Genomic DNA, 23,911 nt, shown 5'->3' on the forward strand with positions numbered 1-23,911 from the left:
GAAAGAGTGAGAGACAAGAGAATGACAGCACGAGTGGGAGAAAAGAGCAAGTAGAAAGCAAACAGAGCAAGACAGAGAACAGAAGGGTTTAATACAAAAATAAATGTGGAACCATGGAAAGAGGGAGTTATTTGTCTGTTCTGGAGCCTAAAGACAAAGGTGAGTGGCTTTAATTCTCAGCTGAGATTACTTTTCCACTAGGGGAAGCCAAACTATTGTTCAAAAAAATCAGACAGTATGTTACATTTGTGTTATTTTAAAATAACAAAGAAAGTGCTTAAATTTTACTTGTGTGCCCTAGGGCCATTTTGCTTTTAGAAAGCACAGTGCAACTGAGCATAAATCCATTAACTTGTTTATCAGGGTATCAAATTTTGAAAATTATCACATGATGATCCTTTAGCCAACTGAAATGCAACTAATTACACTTTTTTTTTTTTTTTACACATTCAATAGCTTTTTTTCCTTCTCAAAAAGTTGCTTCTTGGACATGACCTTACAAAAAGACTTCAGCAAAAGCAGTTAGAATTCTGTATCTCCAGAGAGCAGGACAAGCCCCCAGGGCACAAAGCAGTAACTTTTCCAAGCAAGCGTAAATATTACTTCAGTAAATGTTGCAACAACTTCAAAAGAGGAAAAACTGTCTGCCCAAACAAACATTAAGCACCCCTAAAGGGTAACAATCCACAAATATTAGGTACTACACCATGCATTACTTCTAGGAGTTGCTGCCATCCAAGCCCCCCTGCCACTGGTTCACATGAGAAACGTCCCACAGAAATAGTCTCCTTCACCTACCAGCCACAGAGAGACTTTGAGACCATCAGGAACAGCCTGGCCAAGGATTCAAGATGCTAAACTATGCTTAGTCACTTTTTTCTGGGTTTGTGGAACCTGGAGAGGTGACCAAGGTCAGGCCCCCGACTTCCACACAGAGAGAGAGGGAGCAGAAGCACATGCAGGACGTCAGTGTGGCTGTTCCAAGTGCCTGCATCAACCAGCAGAAAGGCTTGGGTGGGTCTGGGCTTTTGCTTTGCTTCTTAAGTCACAATTAAAATCATGGCTTCCTTTCAACCTCTTAACTCTTTAGCCTTTACAGATCACATGTACATCCTTTTCCTGGGGAGCTCGGCTGATGTAAAGACAATAAAAGCTGTGACTTTTCTCACTTAACTGGCAAACTCAGGTGCTGCAAGAGGGATGAATCCTCAAAGGTAGCAGAAACAAGATTGGTCCCAGTTCTTCCAAAGTGAGAAACAGGATGAGATCACAGGGGAAAGCAAAATAAAATACATTTTTTAATGTTAACTCTTATCATATTGAAAGTCTTGGCGCCTCCCAGATGTCTGAGAAACCCCTGATGGGAATGGTAATGTTCCAAAGGGATGCTTTCAGCAATCCCAAGAGAACCTGAAAATATTCAGAGCATTTAATAAAAATAAAGCATAACAGGTTTTTTGTGACTTTTTCTTTTCCTGTCAGTTAAAAGGTCTGTGTCAGACATCACTGAATCCAAAATCTGGAATAACTCGTATCTACTTTGTAGTGACATTTGAAACACTGTTTTACTCAGGTCTAAAGTACCTGAACTTTGGCAGTTTTGTCTCTGGCATCAACTGAACATTATAGACATGACTATGATTTTACAAACCAATTTGGGATTGGCTCCAAGTAAGGTACAAAACAAAATTCATGTGTTCATTAAGTGTAGTGAAGGACAAGTGAAGATGAAAAGCAAAAAAACCTGCTGGGAAAGGAAACCTTCTCAAGCAGAATACTTCCTAGAGTTTTCCCATGAGCCATCTGCAATTCTTTAAATAGTTTCAGAATTATGAGAGACTTTTATCTATTACCAAATGAAGCACTGGGAACAGATCTTCCACGTGAATGTCATACAGCTTTTGTCTGTAGCAGCTAGTAAATTCAACAATGTCCTAAAACCACCTGGTAGAATTTAAAAGCTACCTTTTGTACTGCAAAACAAAAGCAGGACACCCCCATAATGTGGCACTTCACATGTTGTGCCTTACAGAGCCCTGAGTTTCATACACAAACCAGCACAAGCCACACCAGTGAAGCACTGTTTCAAATACTTTGGATGAAGTTAACATTTAAAGCCCTCGCAAGGAAGATGATGCTCCACACTGTCCAGCCCTGAAGAGTACACTCAGAAATGGCTCTTGGTCAGCAGGAAGTGCTCCCAGGCTCTCAGGAGAGCAAGGTGGTCAATCCTCCTCCAGGAATACCAGGTAGATCTTTGTGCTGATGTTCTCTCAACCTCCATCTCCCATGAGCTAGAAACATCTAAGCTGGTGATCAGTCAGAATTCAGGTCTTCAGACCTCACAGGATATATCAGGATATAAAGAAACAAAAATAAGAAACAAAACAAGAGAATCCTGTCCTGTGGGTCACCAGAAAACCCATGTCAGCTCTTGTGACAGGACATCTTGCCATCCAGAACACACCTACTGCCAATATCATTCCTGAAAATGACCTTCAAACCTGATGTAGTAACTGCAGGAGAATGAAAGAGCCCTCTGTGCCAGTGGCACCACTCACCATTAAGTTGGATACATACACAAGGAAGGAATATTCCTGAGGGAAAACCACTAAATACTCAGAAAGACAGAATTTACACATCACGTACAAGATAAAACATTTAATTGCAGACTGAAGGACATGGGGAATGATATCCAACAGAATAAAAACACTGCATAAAGATTTGTTCACACTACTGGGCAAATTTTAAGCAGGAAAGTACAGATGAAAGTGGGGCACAAGTATTTTAATAGTAAGAGTCAGGCCAGAGCACAGGACAGTTGGGGATAGACACTATAATGATGGAAAATAAAGGGAATATTTGCTACAAACTGAAGATGTATCTGATTTATCACTTGAATGCCAGTACTTGCTATATGGTAACCCCTGGGAGAACCTCCAGATGACTACTTGTGACTTAGACCCAACATGAATCTTTGCTAGTTGGAGTCTATAACAAGCTGTTGGCAGATGGATCTTCAGCCCTTCACCAAGACAAGACATCAAGCAGGACACCAAGGCAGTGATTGTGCTGCTGTGATCTCAGATTGCCAACTTGGAAAATACTCCTTGCTGGTAGGGAGAAGTTAGGAAGGGAGACTCCAAGCAATCTCTTAACAGCAAGGATTCCAGCCAACATGACAAAGGTAAAAGGACACAGTTTCATGTACTCACATAACAAATTGTTTTTATCACCACTCCAAGACCCGTGCAAGAGGCCAACTCCATCAGGAAATCAGTAGTCTTTGAATTTAAAGAGATGGGAAGTGGCACCCAGCAGCTTTCAAGATGAATTACAGTAATGCTGGGTGTAGGATGTCATCCTGCTCCTGAAACAAAGGTTTTGAATGGGGAGGGACCAGCTCTCTCTATTGCCAGGTCAGTCCCTTTTGTGACATCTCTACCAAACCCAGTAATCCAAGGCTGAGCGAGTGTTCCCAGGCATTCAAAGAGACCTTGGGATTTAGTGCTAGGCCAAATACATACAAGATACTTCCGCTGAACAGCCTTGACATTTCAATTTCTTGGAGAACAGAAGGCAGCAACTGAGATTTCACTTTCAGCCATCCAACTCTTTTGTTTATTTTTGGAAAGATTTCAAAAATATGTCCATCTGCACCTAGTTTTACTCTTTCTGTATGTTGACATAATACTCAACAATCAAGAAATACTGTAGTGACTTGCACTGAAGATGTTTTTCCTGTTCAGCTGGGTTCAGAAACCCCTGCAACTGCAGTAAATTTGAAGTTAAAACAATAGCCCAGCACTTCTGAGGGACTCTGATATTTAAGTTCATAATAAAGAATATATACAGCACTAACCTCTTTGCTGCCTGCATGAAACAGGACATATGAACGAAGTCAACCATATTTATTCCTAGCTATTAGTACCATTTAAAAGTTTATCTTCCTCATATATCTTCTGATCCTTATCTGCCAAATGTAGTGGAAAATATTGTTTTCTCTAGCTCTATCTGGTCATGACCTATCATTCGTGGTTCTTCTCTAGACTCTCCTGGTTCTTGAGGTCCTTTTCAGTGAATGGTAAATGCTTTTAGATCTGTTTGTACAGGAATTTCTGGATCCTTTCTGATTATCCAGCTCCATAAAGGCTTTTATTGTTGGTTGTCTTGATTTTTTTCTTCTTCAGTATACAGACACTATTGTTTTTAAGTCTCTATCCACAAATATTAGTAAAAGCCACAGAAACACAAAACCCAGCACCTCTAAATCTTTGGGGAATTGTCCCAGGTCCTGAATTTATGAACTGAAATGACCCAGAAGGAAACTTTGCCCAGAGCTTCTTTCTTCCTTTCAGGAAAATCAATTCCCTCTCTTAAGTAATTCTACTGGTATTTGCACATCTGTTTGCATACTCTGCAGCCATGGTCTTCATTAGCCCTTCACAGACAATCTACCTGTTATACTGTTTTAACCCTGTGTTTTTCCCCCAGAACATTCTTTGTGTGTAGTCAAAAACACACTAAGCTTTTGGGATAAGGCTGGAATATCTGTAAAAATATCTCACTTGATACAAAAATCCAGTGCAATTAATATGAATTATCCATGCCAAATCCTTCCCATTTTTGCTTAACCAAGATTTTAGCCAATCAAATATAACCGAGAAATGTTTCAACATACAGTGTTCCAGCAATCAATGCTCCAATTAAATTCAAACTTTCTTAATCTCCACCCCAATACATTAACACTCAGTTTAATGCACTTGTCTGGGGATTAGGCTCAGTCTATTTGCCTTTCAGACACCACAGTGTTTGGAACAAGCTGCTCTACTTCTACTCAAGCCAAGGGAGCCCTAAGCTGTCAAGTTGTTTCACTGATTTTGAGATAAATGTTTGGTGGAAGAAGGATGAAGTAATCCAGCCCTCTGATCCATTCAATCCTGCACCTGGAAACTGGAAGTGATGTGTGTTGCTGCAGACAACCTCATTTTACTTTAAAATAAGAAGCAAAATATATTGTTGGTGCTGCAGTTCCCCAGCGTTACACGGGAGCACGCTGTGGGACACAGCAGGGATCTGGATTTGGCACAGACCTGAGTGTAGTTTGCATAGTTCAAAGAATCTGCAACCACAAGCTCTTGATGGAAAGACAGGAAAAGTACCTGTTTCTAATCACTGCAATATGTCTTTTTCACTTTCCTAGTGACACAACATAGATCCTGAACATGAACCCACCAGAACTAACCAGCAGGGAACAGGAGAGTCAAGCTAATTATGCCCGATATTAAAGGAAAAACCACCCAAATGTTACACACAATCCCACTCCTTGTAGGTCTTCTTTATTTTTCCTATGCCTGACTCCTGCAATAAATTGCAGTTTCTGGTCATTTTACATTTGACTCATGTGGGGTTTCTGTCATGTTCTCTCTAAGCTGAGCCTGGTACCTGGTCACCTTAAACATCTTACAAAGAAGGAAGTATAGTAATTTCATAATGTAATTTTTGATTCAACACTAGTCCATTCTTTAGTGTTTATCTTACGCAAGTCAGCCCAACATGACTCCAATTACAAACTCTTCCTATACTCTGCAGGAATGAAATGGATTAGCTGAGAGGTCCTGTATCATGTGTTGTTAGAGCAAATTTCACCTGAGAGTCTTTAAGTGGCCAGGGGGACAAAGCTGAATAGAAGAGGGAACATAATTTATGTCTTAAAAAGCAGAATATAAGTGCACACAAGTTTGCAAAATTAAAACAACCAAGTGTTTGCAAACTCCACCAGCAAAGAACAAGGATGGAAGGAGAGGAAGACATGGTGGCCACCTGAAATTGCAGAGAACATCTTGAGGCTACCAGGTGTTTTTCAGGCACAAGACACCAGAGCTCACACACTAGGAGATGTTTACTAAGGTGTCCACTAGGCCCAAGAAAAGCAGCCCCAGTGTCCATAAGCCTGCAGTAGACAGGGGATAATTTTACCAACATTTGAGAAAACATCAGCTGGTTTTATTGAAATGTATGAAATAGGCCCCTTGAACAGAGATATAAGCCCTTGCTCTCTGCAGATTTGTTACCAAAACCTGCAGCCCACAGCAGATTCACTGGTGTCTCCGAAGAAGAAAGGTCATATGGCACACTTCCCAGATTTGGGTCACTAAGAGAAGCTCTCCTCTTTGCTAAGACACCATTTTCAAAACACTTACAGAAACACGTGGTTAAAGTTTTTATCCCATTCCCCCCAGGCATATTTGATTTAGATTCACCAATTGGTTGGAAGGATTTTAAGAGAAGGAAAAATCAGGGAGCAGCACACTGCAGAAATCTCATTTGCTTAGGTCATCAGGTAAATCCAGGGAAGATTCAATGAATGTATCTATATATGACCCTGCTCCAAGATGCAGACAATCAATGCCACCAAAGACATGAAAAACAGGGCAAACAGCCTGTACAATATATTTCTGCTCTGCAGTACAATTCCTCCTAGAATACTATTTAAATTGAATTGAATACTATTTAAAATTTGAATTTTAATTACTTTGAAAAAGATTGTAGGGATACAGGGAAGAAAGAGCAACAGTGAGAACCATGTTAGTCATTAACAAGCATACAAAAACATATACAGGGACTCCTAATATGGCCAGAAGTACAGCTTTGACATCAGCATTGAAAGACCTGGACATAGGTAAGACAAGCCCTCAGAAATGGACCACAACCATTTCTGTCACATCTGGCACAAGCTGCCCAGAGAAGTTGTGGACTCCTCCTCCCTAGAGGTGTTCAAGGCCAGGTTGGATGGGGCTTTGAGGAAGCTGGTCTAGTGAGAGATGTCCCTGCTCATGCAGGGGGGTTGGAACTAGATAATCTTTAAGGTCCTTTCCAAGCCAAACTATTCTTTGATTCTATGATCCTTTCCCATCACAGTTTGACATTTCACTAGATGGAATTGTTTGCCTTCAAATTTGTCAGATTTCATTTCTGCTCCTACCAATAAGCAGCCTTCAAACACAACCCCAGCAGCTGTGTACATTACCAGAAATACACACACCACTCATAGGTAATTCCCAGAAGAGGTTTTGCAAGTGTGGGAACCTTGCCTGGTGCCACTGGGACACACAGGTCACCTGGCTTGCTCTTACGTGACGAGATCAGAATAAAACTTGAAATGTCTGCACTCTGGGTGAAAACACCTGGGCTTGAAAGCAGCACAGGTCTTCTCTGTGAACGCTCTGCAACGTCTGTACAAACTGAGAACAGGTCTGCTGTATGCTCCTGGCTGCAGTTACTCCTAGAAGACGTGCAGAAAGGATCACAAAAGAGCATTGACTGAAATGAACTTTCTTAAAACCTCAAGCAACCCTGAAACAGCTCTACAAAGGCTGTAGAGACGCGGCACAGTCCAGATCCATCTTTTACTCTAAGGTTATGCTGAGTCATCTAAAAGGAGTACAGTTCGTTCATATTTCTGAAGCTGTTACATAAATAACCCTATTTTTCTACTTTATTGGAGCTGATCTCTTTTAAAATATACACTCACAAATGTGAACAGCAAGCTTACCTCCCTACTGCTGTCATTAAACAATAACGAGGAGCACGACTGTTAATCAAAAGCAGACTCCACTATAAAATCCTCTCAAAACCAGACTGGCCCACTTAAGACATATATCCCTGAAAAGTTTCCAACTGCTGCAATATCCTACTGCAAGCTCCATTAAAAATACAGCTATTCCCACAACCATCCCATGCTTCCTTTGCTAGTGTCAGTTTGCTACCAGGTAGTTCTTCACAACAGATCTGTGGATTACTTCTGCAAAAAATTCCTTTCCATCTTTTACTGAGGAGGTAGCAGTGGGTGAGTCCCCCATCCAATGACTAGAACTGATAAGGGTTATTCTAAGAAGCTTTAAAACTAAGCAAAGGTGCAAAAACATCCCTTTATCTCTCTGCTTGTTGCCAAGATCCTTCAAGACAAAGAAATCCCTCAGTCTTGAATAAATTAGCAACAAATGCTTAAGGCCATGGACAATTTCATTCTTCAGAATCTTCTGAAATGCACTGATTTAGCTGTCTGATAGAAGGAGTGTGGCAATGAGTGGTTTCTTTTTTTCTTGTAGTTATTATGGGTCCTATACACCAGAGAGACATTTTTGTGAACTGGGTTCTACATTCTCTGTTGATTTTTTGAGATCTCCTGACATCATGAGGATGCCAGATACGCGGTTTGCTCATGGTGGTTTGTTTTTTTTTGGTGGTGTTTTGTTTGGGGTTTTTTTAAAGTGTTTTACATATGGATAAAAAAAAATATGGAAAAAAATAATAATTTATTCTAACCACATTTACATCTGGAATAAAAACCATGTTAACTCTTAACACAACTTTGCCCTCATGAGAGATGCAGCCTTGCCAGCCCTGGATAAGCCCTTAACCTCTAAAACAACTCTTTGCCATAATAATTGCAGCTAGCATAGCAACTTTTAAAGCCAAAAATCCTCAGGGTACCTCCAAAACATATAAAGAGGCTCTATTAAGCATAAGATTGAGGTTCCCACAGGGGCTGTCTTCAACACTGAAGAGTTGGGAATGACTGTGGCTTTGAAAGCAAGTGAACACAAAGAAGAGAACCTAAAGGACTCCCAGCACTGGCTTTGGACCTTTCTAAATTTGGAAATTCCCCAAAAAAATTAAGTCAAAAGTACAGATATCTTTAAAAATTTCATATATGCTGATGCATTTATACCCCTACTTTTGCCAGCTACATTTCATGGGCCTACATAGTGCTACAGTGGCCAGCAGACCACAGGCTGAAAATCACTGAGTAAAGTTATCAGCTCTCAGTGGGCCAAAAAAGTAACGAATCCACAGAAATTCCATTTGCATGCAAGAACTGTGAGCAAGAGCTGTGCCTGCTCCTGTGTTATATACAGGTAAAGACAACCTCTGAAAGCATGGCTTTGACTTGATCCTTTCACTTATTCCTTAGCATTTATAAAAGAGCAGGAAAGGACTGGTTGGACTGCATGAGAAAGACTTTTTCTAAAGAGGCTTGATCAGGGCATGAGTCAGCACTGCAGCCACCCTGCATCACTCCCAGGCTAAAAACACCTACAACCCTCTTGGGTGGACTTGACAAGTAGAAGATCCCTTCTGCAATGATAGTTCTCCTTTCTTGTAGATTGCAGCAAGAGACCTCATACAGCATTTTCTGACATAGGGTTTGGAAAGACAAGACAATTCTGAGTGTAGCTACATTCCTGATGGACAAGTCCCAGGTACAAGTGATGGCCCTGCAATGGCTTCACAGACTTTCTGGGAAAGAAGAATTCTTGTTCAAGCAGGTATTTTCCTTGAACACTTTCTCCAAATGGTGAATATAAGGAAAAAATGCAGATGTAGCAGCACAAACCAGCTCACTGAATGACTTCCTGCAGCATCTAAAAGCCCTGTCTATGTGATCAGTAGAGGCTCAGAAGCCAGAAACTTAACACCTCAGATCTGAGGGGCTGTGGGATCACAACAGTGTCATAAACCTACAGATAATTCAGAGTGGAAAGAGGTAGAACAGAGTCCAGCTTAGGATCTCTTAGTAAGACTTTACATTTTTTGAGCAATAGAAGCAATTTTTCCTTAATCTTGCTTCAAAACTGCTTTTATACAGTATAATTAGAAATAATTTTATTCTCTTCAAATTTTCTTTCATCTGATTTTTCTATCAGTTTTATAGCCCTGTAATACTGTTCTGTACCTGGGTATAAATGACAATTCATTGGCCATACTGCACAGAATTAAATCAACCCAGAAAACAGGGATTGATGGTCTTTGATATCATCATGATATGATGAGTAACGAGCAGGAAAAACTAAATACATACAAAAAAAAATCACTTTATCCTGTTTATTGGAGGAAGATTGTTCAATCAAATAATGCAGTATTTCTAACCAAGTCTGTTACTGGATATCATCAAACTAAGTGAGCGGAGGACAAAATAAGTTTACAAGGGGGAAGTTCTTTAAGTCAGAATCATCAAGATTTGGCTTCTGGAGCTTTACTTTCTGTTCTGTTGGCTTACAGCATAGTGAAAGTACAAATAAGGCAGAATAGAAAGCTTAAAAGGCATTGAGAAGAATAAACACAACTTATAAGGTACACTCTGCTCATCTGACAATTCCCAGCATCCTATAAACACTAAAAAGCATTTCAGCCAGTGACCTTCAAAGAACTGGATTCCTTTATCCAGGAACTGCGTATTCAAGGTCAAAGTTTCACTAGACTTCAGTCTGCAAAACTATTAGCTATTCAGCTGTAACTTCTGTAATGACAGGAGACAGCTGAGATCTGCTCAAATCAAATTACAGCTCTGATTATGCAAAACACTGCATTTCCTGACACCAAGACTACTTGAGAGTACAGCTTGAAGGTATCTGCTCCAAGACTTCTGAAAACAGGCAATTAAAACAACAAGAGAAAAACTAGTTTATCACTCTACTCGCATTTGGTAAAGAATACTTCATGACATATATCAATGTGTCAACAGCTTAATATAAACACCAAGAAGTATTTTGTCAAATATATCTCATACCGTCAGGGAGTTGTTTACAGGACAAAGCATCATCAAGATCCTTGGCAGTTGATGGGTCAATGGTGAAAATGCATTCTTTCCTATCCAAGGCAAAACAAAGAAAAGAAACATTTATCTTCTAGTCATGGAGAAAGTATCAAAACACAGAGACCATCAGAGACATCCAGACAACATCAACCATGTTTTCAGAAGACTCTGTCTGTTGAAACATCTTCCAATCTAATCTGAAAGTCTAAATATGAAAAGGTTTTACACAAGTGAATCTCCTTAGGTGTTTTCGTTTAACTGCTTTCTTTTGACAGTTTTCATCTCATTACTGATTTTCCTCCACAAAACCTAAACAATTTAGCCCATCAATTTCACTCCAGAGAAGCAAGTCGGAAAAAGTCTCGATGCTTTGAAGGTAGAGTAAAAATAAACCGTTCCTAATTGCAAAGCTAAATGGAACACATACAACCCTCATCCCCATATGTAAGGGCAGGTATCTTAGCATATGGAAGTCCATAAGCACAGCTAGCACAGGACAGAGGTGGTGAAACATTTAAAAACCAAGCTAAATAGCAAAAAATTAAGTGAGTTTTAGTCTCAGTAAAGACACCTAAGGGCTGCAGTACTTCATAACATCTGCCTTACCTACTGAGCACCAAAGGGAAGAGTGGGTTCAATAGGAAATACTATGAAAGTTATAGAAAGAGTGAACTCCAGTTCAAGTAATTAGATGTAGACAATCAACTTAGTGCTTGGAAAAGCAGAATGCTCCTCCACATATGCTGGAGGTGCCTGGAATACACATCCCTGCCCTGGATAGCTTACATAAGTATGTCCCATAGAAGTGGGTGGCAGAAACACTGGAACATACCAAGATGGGTTACAGGTATGGTCTAGAGCCACACAGATGAAACAAAACAGAGCATTTGTTTAAGGGATCATTATACTTAGCATGGAACCTTGCACTAGTGAGACCCAAAACCTGAAACACTCGACAAATAAAGCTTTCTAAACTTCTGCTTTAGGGCCTTCCCTTCATCCTGGGCTGCTTCTTGTCCAGCAACTTCTTGTCCAGGCCCCTGGGCTACAGAGGGGTTCACCCAAGCAATGTATGGAACATCAGACTGTAGCTGAAAAGCGCTGAAGACAGTAAAGGAATGGGTTTGCTGGTTTATTTTGCTTTTCTCTCAATCTTTAAAGGAAGTTCAGCCCCTCCTTAGTTAAAAAATTCCCAAGCACAATGGTATAAGGCTGAGGCTGCCAAGGAAGAAATCAGGCTGCTGCTTTTCTTTTTGCTGCAGAAAAACTCATATCATGATGGTAACTCCCTTTTAGAGATGTATAATGAAAACACACATTATTTTTCTTACAGCTTAACCACTGATACACTCCTGAGGTAGGAGAGGTGGGAGGGGAAAAAATTACAGTGAACTTTTAAAGGAGCGAGTGTCACGTGGAATTAACAAGTCTCAGTGTTTTTGCATGGGTGCTCACACAGTGAGAGCAATGTCTCTATCTTCACAGGCCTATCACTTTGGTACTTAAATGCTCTGGGTGGTATCTGTTGGTATCAGACAGCTGGCAGCATGTATTTATATAATTCCACCAGGCATACTAAATAGAGATTTTCAAAGACATAAAAATCAGTAAAGCACTTTACTGCCTTCTGAGACTTTGAAAATCTTTTAGAATATTCTAGCTTTCAGATTGGATAGCAAAACTGCATTAATCCCCAGATGCACGTCAGTTTCTGATCCTTCGTGTGCATCTAAACAAATTAGGGATCATGACACTGAAAGATATAAAATCTTTTCAATTACACTGGGACTTTGATCTGTTCCTGCCTTGCTAAGCAGCACTAGGAATCAATCGATTTCTAAAGGTTTGCAAACAACCTCACTTCCGTAAATACATTTTCCTTAAAATTCCACCCATGGATGGAATTTCAGGATACCTCCAACTCCAAAGTACTGTGCAACTTATTTTAGGGAGCCATGTGTATGCAGATACACTGGCGTCTATACTACAAGTGGTATAGGGGCATGCATGTGTGCCCACCTGCATGTATGGGTACACTACGTCCCACTAACTCATAGGGTATAAAGGCAACAACATCCTGGCACTGTGACTCCCCAGCCACGTCTAGTAAGTGTTCCTTTAAGTTACTTCATTTAAAAGAGCAAACAGCACCAAATGGACACCCATGGCTTGCTTCATCTGACGAGTGAGCAAGAAAAAGGTTTAAGAGCTTCTTCAAAGACAATGTGCGTTCCTGTGTCAGGGGAATAGCTAGCTTATCCCAGATGTTCAAGGCCTGCAACCACAAGCTTCTGCCACCTCTTGTGAATCACAGCTCCAGGCAGCTTAAAAATTAGCAGATTAGTTTCAACGAAGTGCATATTTGCAGTCTGCCTTGGAAAGGAGCAAGCATAAATACACAGGTGCCAAATTCTGAACACATTTATACAATGGTAGCAACTAGCAGGCTGCTTTCCTGAGATGTATTTGGCCACTCACATCTATGGCAGAGTTCATTGGTGGCCCCAGTTCAGACAGCCCAAACATGAGGGGCTGGCGGGCAGCCCCCAGCCCACTGGGGCAGCGCTTTGTGCACAACCCACTGTGCCCACCGGGACACACTGGCCGGTTCTGAGCAGCCTCTTAACGTGCAAACTGCAGACACACACACAGCTCACCATCTGAGGTATTTAAACTCCCAGATGCAAAGCTGAAGAGAGGTCCAGACAAATACTGATTTAGCATTTCTCACCAGCATTTCTGCATGCAGCACAGCTGGGACATGTTTAAGCACCAGGCTCAGATCAGTTTCTATGTTCAAACTACTCAAGGGACTTGGACTTGTTGCTTGTCACAGGCAGTTTATTCTGGGCACAGACTGCAAGGTGAGGTAAGAAAGTCACTGAGCAAGTAACGCAGGAAATGATACTTCCTGGCATAAGGACTCTGCAGAAGTGTTGCAGAGCCAATGGCCAGGTAGTCAATGGGACAAGAGAAGCTGATTTGCAAGCAGAGCTCAAGGTTCATAGCAGTGAGATAATCCTGGCACACAGCAGTACACCTAGCTGAAGTTTTCTAAGCAAATTCCCCTCACCAGTAATTGCATTACTAAGTGTGATGAATTATACTTCTGGTTTTCAGTTTTTATTACTGGAGGAGTTTCAGATGGCTACAGGAACTGGGGCTGGCACGTGGCAAAGAAAACAATCCACTGAGTGATGGGACTGCAGCGCTGAGCCCATGGGCTGCACCCGTCACATGTGCTCCTCCAGTGCAAGGTCTCCACAGAGAGTATGTTCTCAGCTATCTTCTGCTTTTCCTCCAGCCCTACTGTTATCACCTTTTATCTCCAGCTCACTGCAGAGAGCTGCCTCTTGTCCCAGAGAGAATTGGTGCAAGGCAGTGAGAAGCAAGGAGAAGAAAGACTGGGTGTGGGTAGCACAGCCTCCCTGCTGCTCTGCAAGTTGTCCCCTCCCTTGGCACCTACACCAGCCACCCCTGTGAAAACCCCCAGGGACGACCCTAGAAGCAGCTGACAAAAACCATTTGGGTGAAGAAATAACATTGCTCCAAGCTATGTGGCAAGTCCAGCCTGCAAAGATTAAAGAGTTACTCAAATTCCTCCCCTGACCATTCTGTCTGGCTGTGTAATACCACAAAAGCTGTGGCACAGAGGATCTCTGAGAGATCAGACCACACTTCTGACCACAAAGAGTAACAAAACCATCTTGCAGTGGGTTGTATGACCAAAGCTCAAGGCAACAGCACTTTGGATGCACCTGCTAACAAAGATGTTGCATAAGCACAAGCAAACAGCCCAACTACATACATGCACATTTGCACTGACCACAGGTAAATACAAACTGGCAGCTGCCTCCAGCTTCTGGAGGGCCACCAAGGTGACCTTGTAGGTTAAGAAGCTTGATTATCCCCCTCTCCCCCTTCTTTAAGAGTCCTGAAGGAGTCACCTTTCATTGTCATGACACCTAATAAAAATATGTTTTATTCATTTAAAATTGTAAAAAAATACTTTGTAGAAGTAACAAGATGTTCCAAGTCCACTAGTTTCAACATACACACAACTTGAACAGTTAGAAGAAACCAGTTTAGGAGATAGACAAATACTCAGAGTTAAGATGTTTTCTGGTCTTCATGCTAGAAAAGACTAGAGAAAAATATCTCCCTTTAAGAAGCCCCCTCCTCACACTGATCAAAACCAAACATTTTGGTATGGATGCTTCCAGTTTTTACAGAAGCCTCTTTGTCTAAACCATATGTCTAACACAGGTTTACAGAGGTGAACCTGCTCTGGCACTGACTTCCTGTTGATGGAAGAATAAAATCTCTTCTCCCTCCTTCTCACAGCAAGAGGTTTTGTGCATGAGACAATGAACATGAAAGTTTTGGAGGATCAGGGAAATGGCTCACACTGAGTGTGGTGGACCTACAAGCAAGAGTCAGAAAAGCACATGCCACACACACCCTGCCCAGACCCTGCCAGCACCAGGCACTGCCCCAGAGCACTGACCCAGCCACCAGTGACAAGAGCACTGCTAAAGAAGTCAAAGCTCACATGTTGTCTCCCTCTGCCATCTTGCAAATTAACCATCTGGGGGGAAAAAACTGCAGAATAGAGCACTTAGTTTATTAGACAGTAACAGCAGCATGTACAGTTACAGGCTGGGATATCAATCCTAATTTAAGGAAATCTAATTAAGTGCAGTTTCTCTTTGCACGGCTTAAGGTTGCCTAATTGAAGTGGACAAGCATCTCTGCAGAGCAGTTAGTCTTTTTACCTTTAGCAGGCTAGTGCAGTGGTAGAAGTAAGATAAGTAGCGTCTTGGTGAGCTGCAATTACCGTCATGGTAATTAAAACGTTCACAGATCACAGGGCTGCAACTGCTGTTTGTTTTTCTTTGTGCAAATACGTAGATCTATGCAAAGGTATTTGCAAGAATCAGCAGAGAAAATACTGTACAGGCAGTGCTTCAAGGTTTGCTCCCATATTTCAATAAACTATTCAGAATTCAGAATTAGCCATAAAATATAAACACCTATGACATGAGGAGATTACAAGTCCCAGTGGCCAGGGCTGCATCTTTACTCAAGTGGAAGGTCTACTTGGATCAAAATGAAGCACTGCATTTGTAAGCCATGGGTTCAGGTTGTATTAGATGCAAGGTTTTTGACATGGCCAGTTTGGGTGCTATCAGTGTGATTTTCTGTAAGGCTGCTTTGGTGCTGCTCATAGAGAAAAGTGCCAATTTGTACACAGTAAACAAAGCAGGCCCCTCCAGCCACACAGATCCTCCTAACAACTGGATGGCCTTCCCAGCCAGCAGCATGCAGATGAGTCAACCCATCAGTGATGACACAGAGTCCAGATTTTCACCACTCTTAACAAATGCCAACAACCATGAAATAACCATTCAGAGAACTGCATGTACTCACTAGGGCATTAGAAAACCTTTGGTGAAGCAATATTATGTTCTTACCAGCTGAGGTACTTGTGGGAGACAGAGTCCTAATGAAGAAAGCATAAGCCAGATATTCAGGAACTAAGGGAAGCAGAAATGGATAAATGACATCCCAGGCATTACAAGCACAAGTCAATTGGGCAGCCCAACTGCATCCATGTTCCTGCATGCTCTGGCTGCAGCCATCACCAGCTGAAGTCACACGGATTGAAACCCCAACTTTACCATTTGCCTGAAGCTGGACTGCTTAGGGCTCAGCTCATGGACAGAATTTAGACTGCCAAGTCTCATGAGAAAGAAAGACAGCTGGGCACCTCCTCAAGCAAGCCAGAGCACCTAAGGAAGGGGCTCAGCAGAGAACCACCAAACATGTCCCCAGTAGGTGCCATGCCTCAGGCTTGGTGCTCACAGCCCATGGTCCCTCCAGTCACCCAACAGTTCCTGAAGCACCACGCTACATCTTCTGCAGAAGCATTAACCTATTTCCAAAGAACAGACTGCTGCAGCTGGAGGTGAGACAGTAATGACCATCATTTTGTTTATTAAAGTGTAGGCAGTGCAAGCCTCCTTTAAACCTGAGTGCGTCAGTGCTAAGACATTTACAGTACGAGTGACTGCATGTCTAGACACTTGCAATGCATTTACATTCTTCTAGGGACTCCTTAGATTGTCCTGTTCTCTCCACTTTGTGAGTACATACAATAGCTTGGTGGGAGTGAAAGCTCAGCCTCCTGGTTTACTCTTATTAACTCCAGCTCAAAGCTGGCATTTTAAAATTAAGCACAGTAAAGGCACTTCTAGAATCTTTAAGCTCTTCAGGTAATTTCTAAGAGCCTGCTGAGCTCCATCTTGCAAAAAGTTAAACAGACATCATTTCTCAGAGCTGGAAACACTTGTTTTAATTTAGGAACAGGCATCCTAGAGCTGTCAACTCACTCCAGTGAAGGCTACTGACATTTTTTCACACACCAGTCCAATTGTTATGGCAACCACAAAAATCAATCTCATTCTTCAGTCACGAGTAAATCCAGCTCAACCATGGTGTCTGTTCAGGTTTGTTATAAAGTGCCAATAAGCATGGGACCAATTCCACTGACATTCATTACTCAAATGGGGATGGAGTACCCTTTCTCAGAGAGAAATTTTAGAGAACAAATGGTGCTGGAACATTTTAGAGACTTCAACATCCCACTCCTAAAGCCATCTATTACGTGTAGTGTCTACTACATTTGTCACACTTGATGTTAGCAGATTTTAGTTAAAACCCTAGAGTGGCTCCTTCCAGGACAGATTATTAAAAAGGAATATATTAAGAAAATATGCATGCAATAGAAGTACCCTGACAATCTCTGAAGGCACTCTGAATGCCCTGTAACACACCAACAAAAGATACTTGACACATGACAAACTTCTTTTTGCATGGCACATAAATTTCAAAATGAAATGAAATTATAAAGTAATTGGAAGGAAAACCTGCCCCTTCCAAACACTAATTGTTATAAGCCTCACAAAAATCCAGCATAGCATAAAATGCACCAAAAGCCCAACTTTTTACATCAAGCCAGTACCAGCCTTTTTAATGTCTCTGTGTTTATGTTTTAACTATGTCCTGTTGTGGTTCAGAAAACAAACTTTGGTAAAGAGAGGGGCTGACAATGAATCCTGATGTATCCACAGCGACTACATCAAACAGCTACATCCTCACCATGAACTGCTCACTGGATTGCTAAATCAGAATCAATTGTTCCTTCTATATATTTATGGCCTCCAAGTAAGAAGGAAGATGGAAAAAAAGAGCACTGCAGTCTTGTAGCATACCTAAATGGCTTGAAAAGCCCACACACACACACATATATATATAACAAGATCAGAGTCTCAGAGAGACCAAGTACTAGCAGTATTTCCTACAAGCCATGCTGTAATTGTACCACAAATATAATGAGGTCTCTGCACCACCACTATCCCACGCAAGAAGGTGGAGTGTAATTGAAAATGCACTTGCAATATATAAGCTACTTTAATCATAGATGCACAGAGCTAGAAATGGAAGAGACATTAGGTCATCCAACCCCCATAGGTCAGAGCTGGACTACTCATGACAATACATTTGCAAGGACTTTCTCCATTATAGCATTTAGAATCTTCAGTGATGGAGTTTCCAATACTTTCTTTAGCAGCCTAAGCTACAGCCAATTTTAGCTTGAACAGAAAAGGTTTCCTCTTTGTTTTACCTTACTTGTCCTCATAATATCTCTTTCTATCCTCCCACCACCTTAAACAATTCTCATTTGTTGTCATTTTGGTGCATATATTTTAATTATCAACTACTATATCTTCCACAAACTTCTAGTTTCAGTGTTGACAAATACACATTGAACAGTTATTCCTTCCTTGTAAATCAATCCCTCATCCCTCAGAACATTGTCTTTTCCAGACTGCCTCACTTCTAATCCATGTTGTGACACCTCCAGTACAACTCTGTCTCATGTACCTGCATGTGTGTCATCATGATATTTTTATTATATTTTTTTCCTTTATAGAGAGTGAGGATCTGAAGATAAGTTGGGAACAAGGATCCAATCACTGAAAAACTTCAGGGCAGAAGTACAGGTCAAAGTAGGCTTTACACCATTCCACCAGAATGGAGTCACAAGGAAAATGTTCCTTGTAACAATCACCCTGTCCTAGCGATAAACGATCAGCCCTGGAATACCACAGCAGAGATATACTGCCTCACCTACTGATGGAGCTCTGAGTTTCTTCATCTACAGCATCAAGGACAGATACCTGGTTGACACCAGGACTTGGATTCTTCATCTCCTCTCTACCCCCATGTTATCTGACCTGTAGCAGAAGGGCACCAGCAAAGCACCATGATATCAAAGAAACCAGTAGTTTTTGGCACACTCGAACTGGGTCACTTAACTCACAGAAACATCGGAAGATATGGCATTTTCTTCTGCTCACCAAAAGTCCACCTTGTGATCCAGTGAAATTCAGTAAGAATTTCAAATTGATTTAAGATTTTATCCTCATCTCCCTGTATTATTCTCTCAATTCCTCTCCATAAAGTAGGCAGCCAGGCAGGAACAAGGCAGTATGTATAACAACCTAGTTGCAAAAGTTATTACTGTTTTCCACAACTAAACAGATTCTTAACTAATAAGCTTAGTTTTGATGGCCTACAGGATCAGAAGGCAAAAACCCTGTCCAACTTCACCCCATCGATTCTGCTTGAAGCTGCACTTCCAATGACCACATGCACCTTCTGTAAGGAAAATCAGCAGTGAAGCTGCCAGTGTGTCTGTGTACATCAGCCACTGGTAAAAACAGTGTCTGAGAGCAAAGACCATGCATCATTTTGTACAAAACAGTGTCATCAAAATTGCTGTAGCCATAGTGTAGCAGAAAATGTTATGAAAACAGAGAGGAGGACCTGAAGAAGCCAACCAGGAGCAAGAGGCTGAATCACATCACTCTGACAGGAGCCCCGTATTTATTGAGTTTTACTTGCCCAGCTAATGGGTCAGGACAGAGCTAACACAGGCTCTCCTAACCAATCCCAGAAGGGTACCATTCCCCAGACTGCCTGGATAGCAGAAGCACCCAAAGCAGGTACAGCCATCATCACCATCTCCTGGAACCAATCCTGTTAGAAAGGGACTAGATCTGTTATCCTTAGACACCACTGAGCAATCCTTTGTAAGCCTTGTATCTCCCTATGGAGAACATTACATTAGTCACAGAACAACTCAGTGAGAGGGCAAAGATCATAATCTGGCCCTGTTTGTGTCTCCACTCCACGCCAAGATAACAGATCTGCAGCAATGTTGCTTATACATTTGCTAAACAAGTTGTTTCTCAGTTTCCATCAGAAACCAAAGCATTTTTACATATCCTATTATAGCTGAGTAAGTCTTGCTCGACTTAACACTAGCTTTTTTGTAGTGGAAAATCTCCAGGAAACAAGCTGTTTAATGATGTTTTATCTGACTTGCACTCATTTTTAACCAAAGTCTTCCACCTGCCTCAAAAAGACATCTGTTTCAGAGGCTGACTGCTTTCCTCCAACACCTCTTGCACAGCTCAAAGCTGCCATTTTTACCATCACCTTTAATTTTATCAGCCAATAATCTCCTCAGGCATCTCCAACAAAGAGCATGCTGTCAAACCTAATCCCTGTTACCAGCTGTAACACTCTTCAAGAAAGAAATAGATAGCAGGCAGAATTACACTGCAGGTACTGTCCGGCTGCCAGTGCTTTCCAGTTACAAACAGTGCTAAGACCAGAGCCTCCCTCTACAGTGGACACAGACACAACAGAGCACATCACATTTCTGAACAGGTAGCCAGAATTATGAAATTGCCTTCAATAACTTGGATTGCTTTAGGTCAGTTGCAACTGAGGTGACATACTGAAATATTGAGATGCAAATTTTAGCTGAAAGCTTCATTGCATTCTCAGAGCTCTTTGTCTGCAAGATCAAAGTTCTTTAACTCATTAACTCTGCCCTGCAGGAGAAGTGAGCATTAACTGTCTATTGCCAATGCAAAGGATCCTTGCTGTCCCCCCAGTCTGATGCCCTCCAGGGCTTTTAGCAGTCAGGAGAAATACTCATGCTCTTCATGCCAGGAACAGACAGTCACACTGCAACTGAACCCCAGAACACATTGCTCAGAGGGCTTGTAAAATCTTGGAAACACCCAAACCCCAACTGGATACAGCCCCGAGCAGCCTGCTCTGGTTGACTCCACTATGAGATAGGAGGTTGGAGTAAATGATCTCCAGAGGTGCCTTCCAACCTCAGCCATTTAGTGATTCTCAAGAGTTCAGAGCTGCTCAGTTGAAACCAGTTTCTGCTCCTCAGCCCACATCCATCTTGTGGATATTTCAGAGGTTGTTGCCACAGCACCCTTTCTCTGCTCAGTATTTTTAGCTCATTGTTTTGTATTTTGCCAGCTGAGAAACTGTAGTTTGTAATTTTACCTTCAGCTTCATATTTCTTCTTAAAAGTGAATACAATGTCCTGTTTATAATAATAAAATCACTAGTTGGCAGGATGACATCAAACGGAAAAAGAGAAAGCAACTGGAAAATTTAGAGCAAGCAATTTTAAGTGCCAAGTTTCACATTTGTAATAGTCCAGCGGAGGTCAACAGGCTCACTTATTATTAGGCAAATGGTAAAGAAACAGATACCCCCAAGTTCTTCCATGTTCAAGTGTATAAAACATCTCTACTTGAATAGGCTCTAGCACTTTCCAAAAAAGTGATGTTATACATTTTCCACAGTAACACCAACAATGGGAGACAAGCAAGAGGAGAACTGCTCTGCAAAGAACAGCCCTTTTTTCTCTCTCCAATATTTAGGTTTTTGTTTCCCACTATGATTGGACTTTCCTGGCTTAAGTTCCGTGTCCCAGTTAAGCAGTAAAGGAAACAAAAAGATATGAATGAAATTAGAAACATTTGGAATGACTCTTAGAAATAGCTTTTGGGTTTCTTAGATTCCTGGCTACACCTCTTCAAATGGCCTCCTCCTCCAGTCCCCATTTCCTGCACCAACCTCTGAAATTTGCATTTCCTCCATGCCCTGACCTCTCTTCTGTTCTGGGGCTGTATTTTGTACCACACCATTGAAACACAAAGTACAAAGCAAACATGGAAATAAAAATGACATGTTGAAACACTGGCAAAGACCAGAAAAAGACTGAAACTTTGCACACCAAAATTTGCCTCCGTGACACTAATCCTCCGATGGTTCTCTAAAAGCAGAAACCAAACCCTTCTTCACCTTCTAATGAAAAAATACCAATTCTAGTCAACCTGAATAATAAAATGAGAACTCTGGTCCTATCTGTATGATCACATGTAATGTCTCTGGAAGGGAAGTTTCCTCAACCATACTATTCTGATACTTTATGAAACCTTATGTTCTCTATAAAACACAACTGCAGCACGCAATGCCAACACCTCACACTTGCCTAGTGCTTTTCATTAGAAGCTTTTGGTGCTCTTTGCAAACAAGTAATCTGGGAGTGCCTGTGAAATACTTGCCTAATTTTGCAAATAGATTAACCCCTGCAGATAAAAAAATCTGTCCATGGCAAAACTGCACTAGTGGCAGAGCAGAGAGCTAAATCTACTAAAAGATTTCAAAGCCATCCACGAGGTTTAGATCTTTTCTGCCTTAATACTAAAATATTATGTAAAGCTATCTTCATGAGCCATTACTGGAGGGGGAAAAAAGATGCCTCTTGGAAGCAACCATGCACAGGCTATATAGGTGAGATCACAGTTGCTACCCAAACAGACTATGCAACATATTCTCAAGATGGCGTGGAGAAAATATCTTCCCCTCTTCTTGCCCAGCCTCAGCAGCGTGGTGAAACACATTGTCTCAATCCCATCTAAACCCACGCTCACCAGTGACTCCAGTGCAGATCCTCTACCTCCCAGCACTACACACTGACTCAGAGAGACTCGACCACCCTCAGGACACTGGTTGGCAGAACAAAAGTTACTCTTTGAGGACAAAAGGATCATTTCCCAAAGAGAAAGGAAACAAGGAAAAGTTAGCTCAGGAAGAGGAAACACCAGGAAATCCAAGACTTAGCTCAGGTCTCAGTTCCAAATCCCAAAAGCTTAATGCATAACACTAGAAAATTTACAGCACTGTGTTACAGAGCTGTAGCAGATTTACCACAGCTGAAAGTGTTGTGAGCCAATCTCTACTGTGTGTTCACTCCAGTCAGGTGAACAACGTGTAAACTGAATTAGAATGAGCTATTTAAAAGTGTTAACATGGATGTTTCATGAGAAAAGATGAGTTTTTATTTCACTGGAAGTTACCTTACACTGTACTCTCAGGGAGTACTGTACAGTACCTGGGAAGCCTGACAGATCAACACGCACAAAGTACAGCACAGATGGACACTCACAGAGGCAGGTGCCACGGAAAACAAGGCACAACTGCCATGTGCACCCAGACCAGATAACCAGGTATCTGGTAACCTTCTCTGGATGCCAGCCTAGGCCAGGCTGCAGACCACAACACACTGACTGCTGACAACATGAAAGCTAACATTTAGTACCATGTTAAAGCTGAGCCACCTTGGGACTTGTCAAGAACAGTTTCTCAAGGTCTGATGGGTGAGATCAGAAAAGATAGCAGCCAGGTCCCCAACTACAGGACCCCACTCAGCTATAAAATGTGCTACAATTACTAACAAAACTCATTATTTCCTGGGTAGACAAACCTCTCACTATGAGGAAACAAGAAAGAAGACTGACTCATATTTTGCTTTCCATAACTACAAGTCTCATGTTATCTCCATATGTGTTTAGACCACAGGCTAGGTAGTCAACAGTGTGGCAGTTGACATTAAAAGGATTAGCAAATTAAGCTCAAATAATTGTCTTAAAAACCCTGACTGTTAAATGTTTATATTTGAGAGGATCAAAAGGAAATCTACTTTGTAGTGTGCACTGTGGTTGGGAAGGGGCAGAGAGGGATTTAAATGGCTTAACCACAAAACTGTTATCACCTTGATAAGCCCCAGTGTTACAATTCAGCAATAACAGCAATAAATGCACTTAGAATTTGCTTCCAAAACTGCTTGTCTGACTGGAGACAAGTCAAGCTCTTTATTTGCTTGAAAGAACTTTGTCAGAAGAAACAGAGAAGGCTACTGAAATGTAGGCGAGAATATAAAAATAAGCACTTTCCAGTGACTTCTGAACTGCAGCTTTCAGTATGTTTTTTTTAGAGCTATTTGAAGCTTCCAGTTTCGATATTTTATCCCAGTGTTACCACTAGTCAATCAGGAGTGAGATTCTCCCCTGAATTATTCCA

At 41.5% G+C, this 23,911-nt stretch overlaps 1 protein-coding gene across 1 annotated transcript in view; it reads right to left on the minus strand.

Moving 5' to 3' along the window:
* DIS3L2 (DIS3 like 3'-5' exoribonuclease 2) overlaps positions 1–23,911 on the minus strand; it is a 167,093-nt gene that overhangs the window by 82,238 nt on the left and 60,944 nt on the right. The window contains 1 exon segment of the mRNA XM_009999669.1: positions 10,574–10,653. Coding sequence (XP_009997971.1) covers positions 10,574–10,653 — 80 coding nt within the window.

Source organism: Chaetura pelagica, unplaced genomic scaffold, assembly GCF_000747805.2.
Source record: "Chaetura pelagica isolate M959 unplaced genomic scaffold, ChaPel_1.0 scaffold20, whole genome shotgun sequence".
NCBI classification, from domain to species: domain Eukaryota; kingdom Metazoa; phylum Chordata; class Aves; order Apodiformes; family Apodidae; genus Chaetura; species Chaetura pelagica.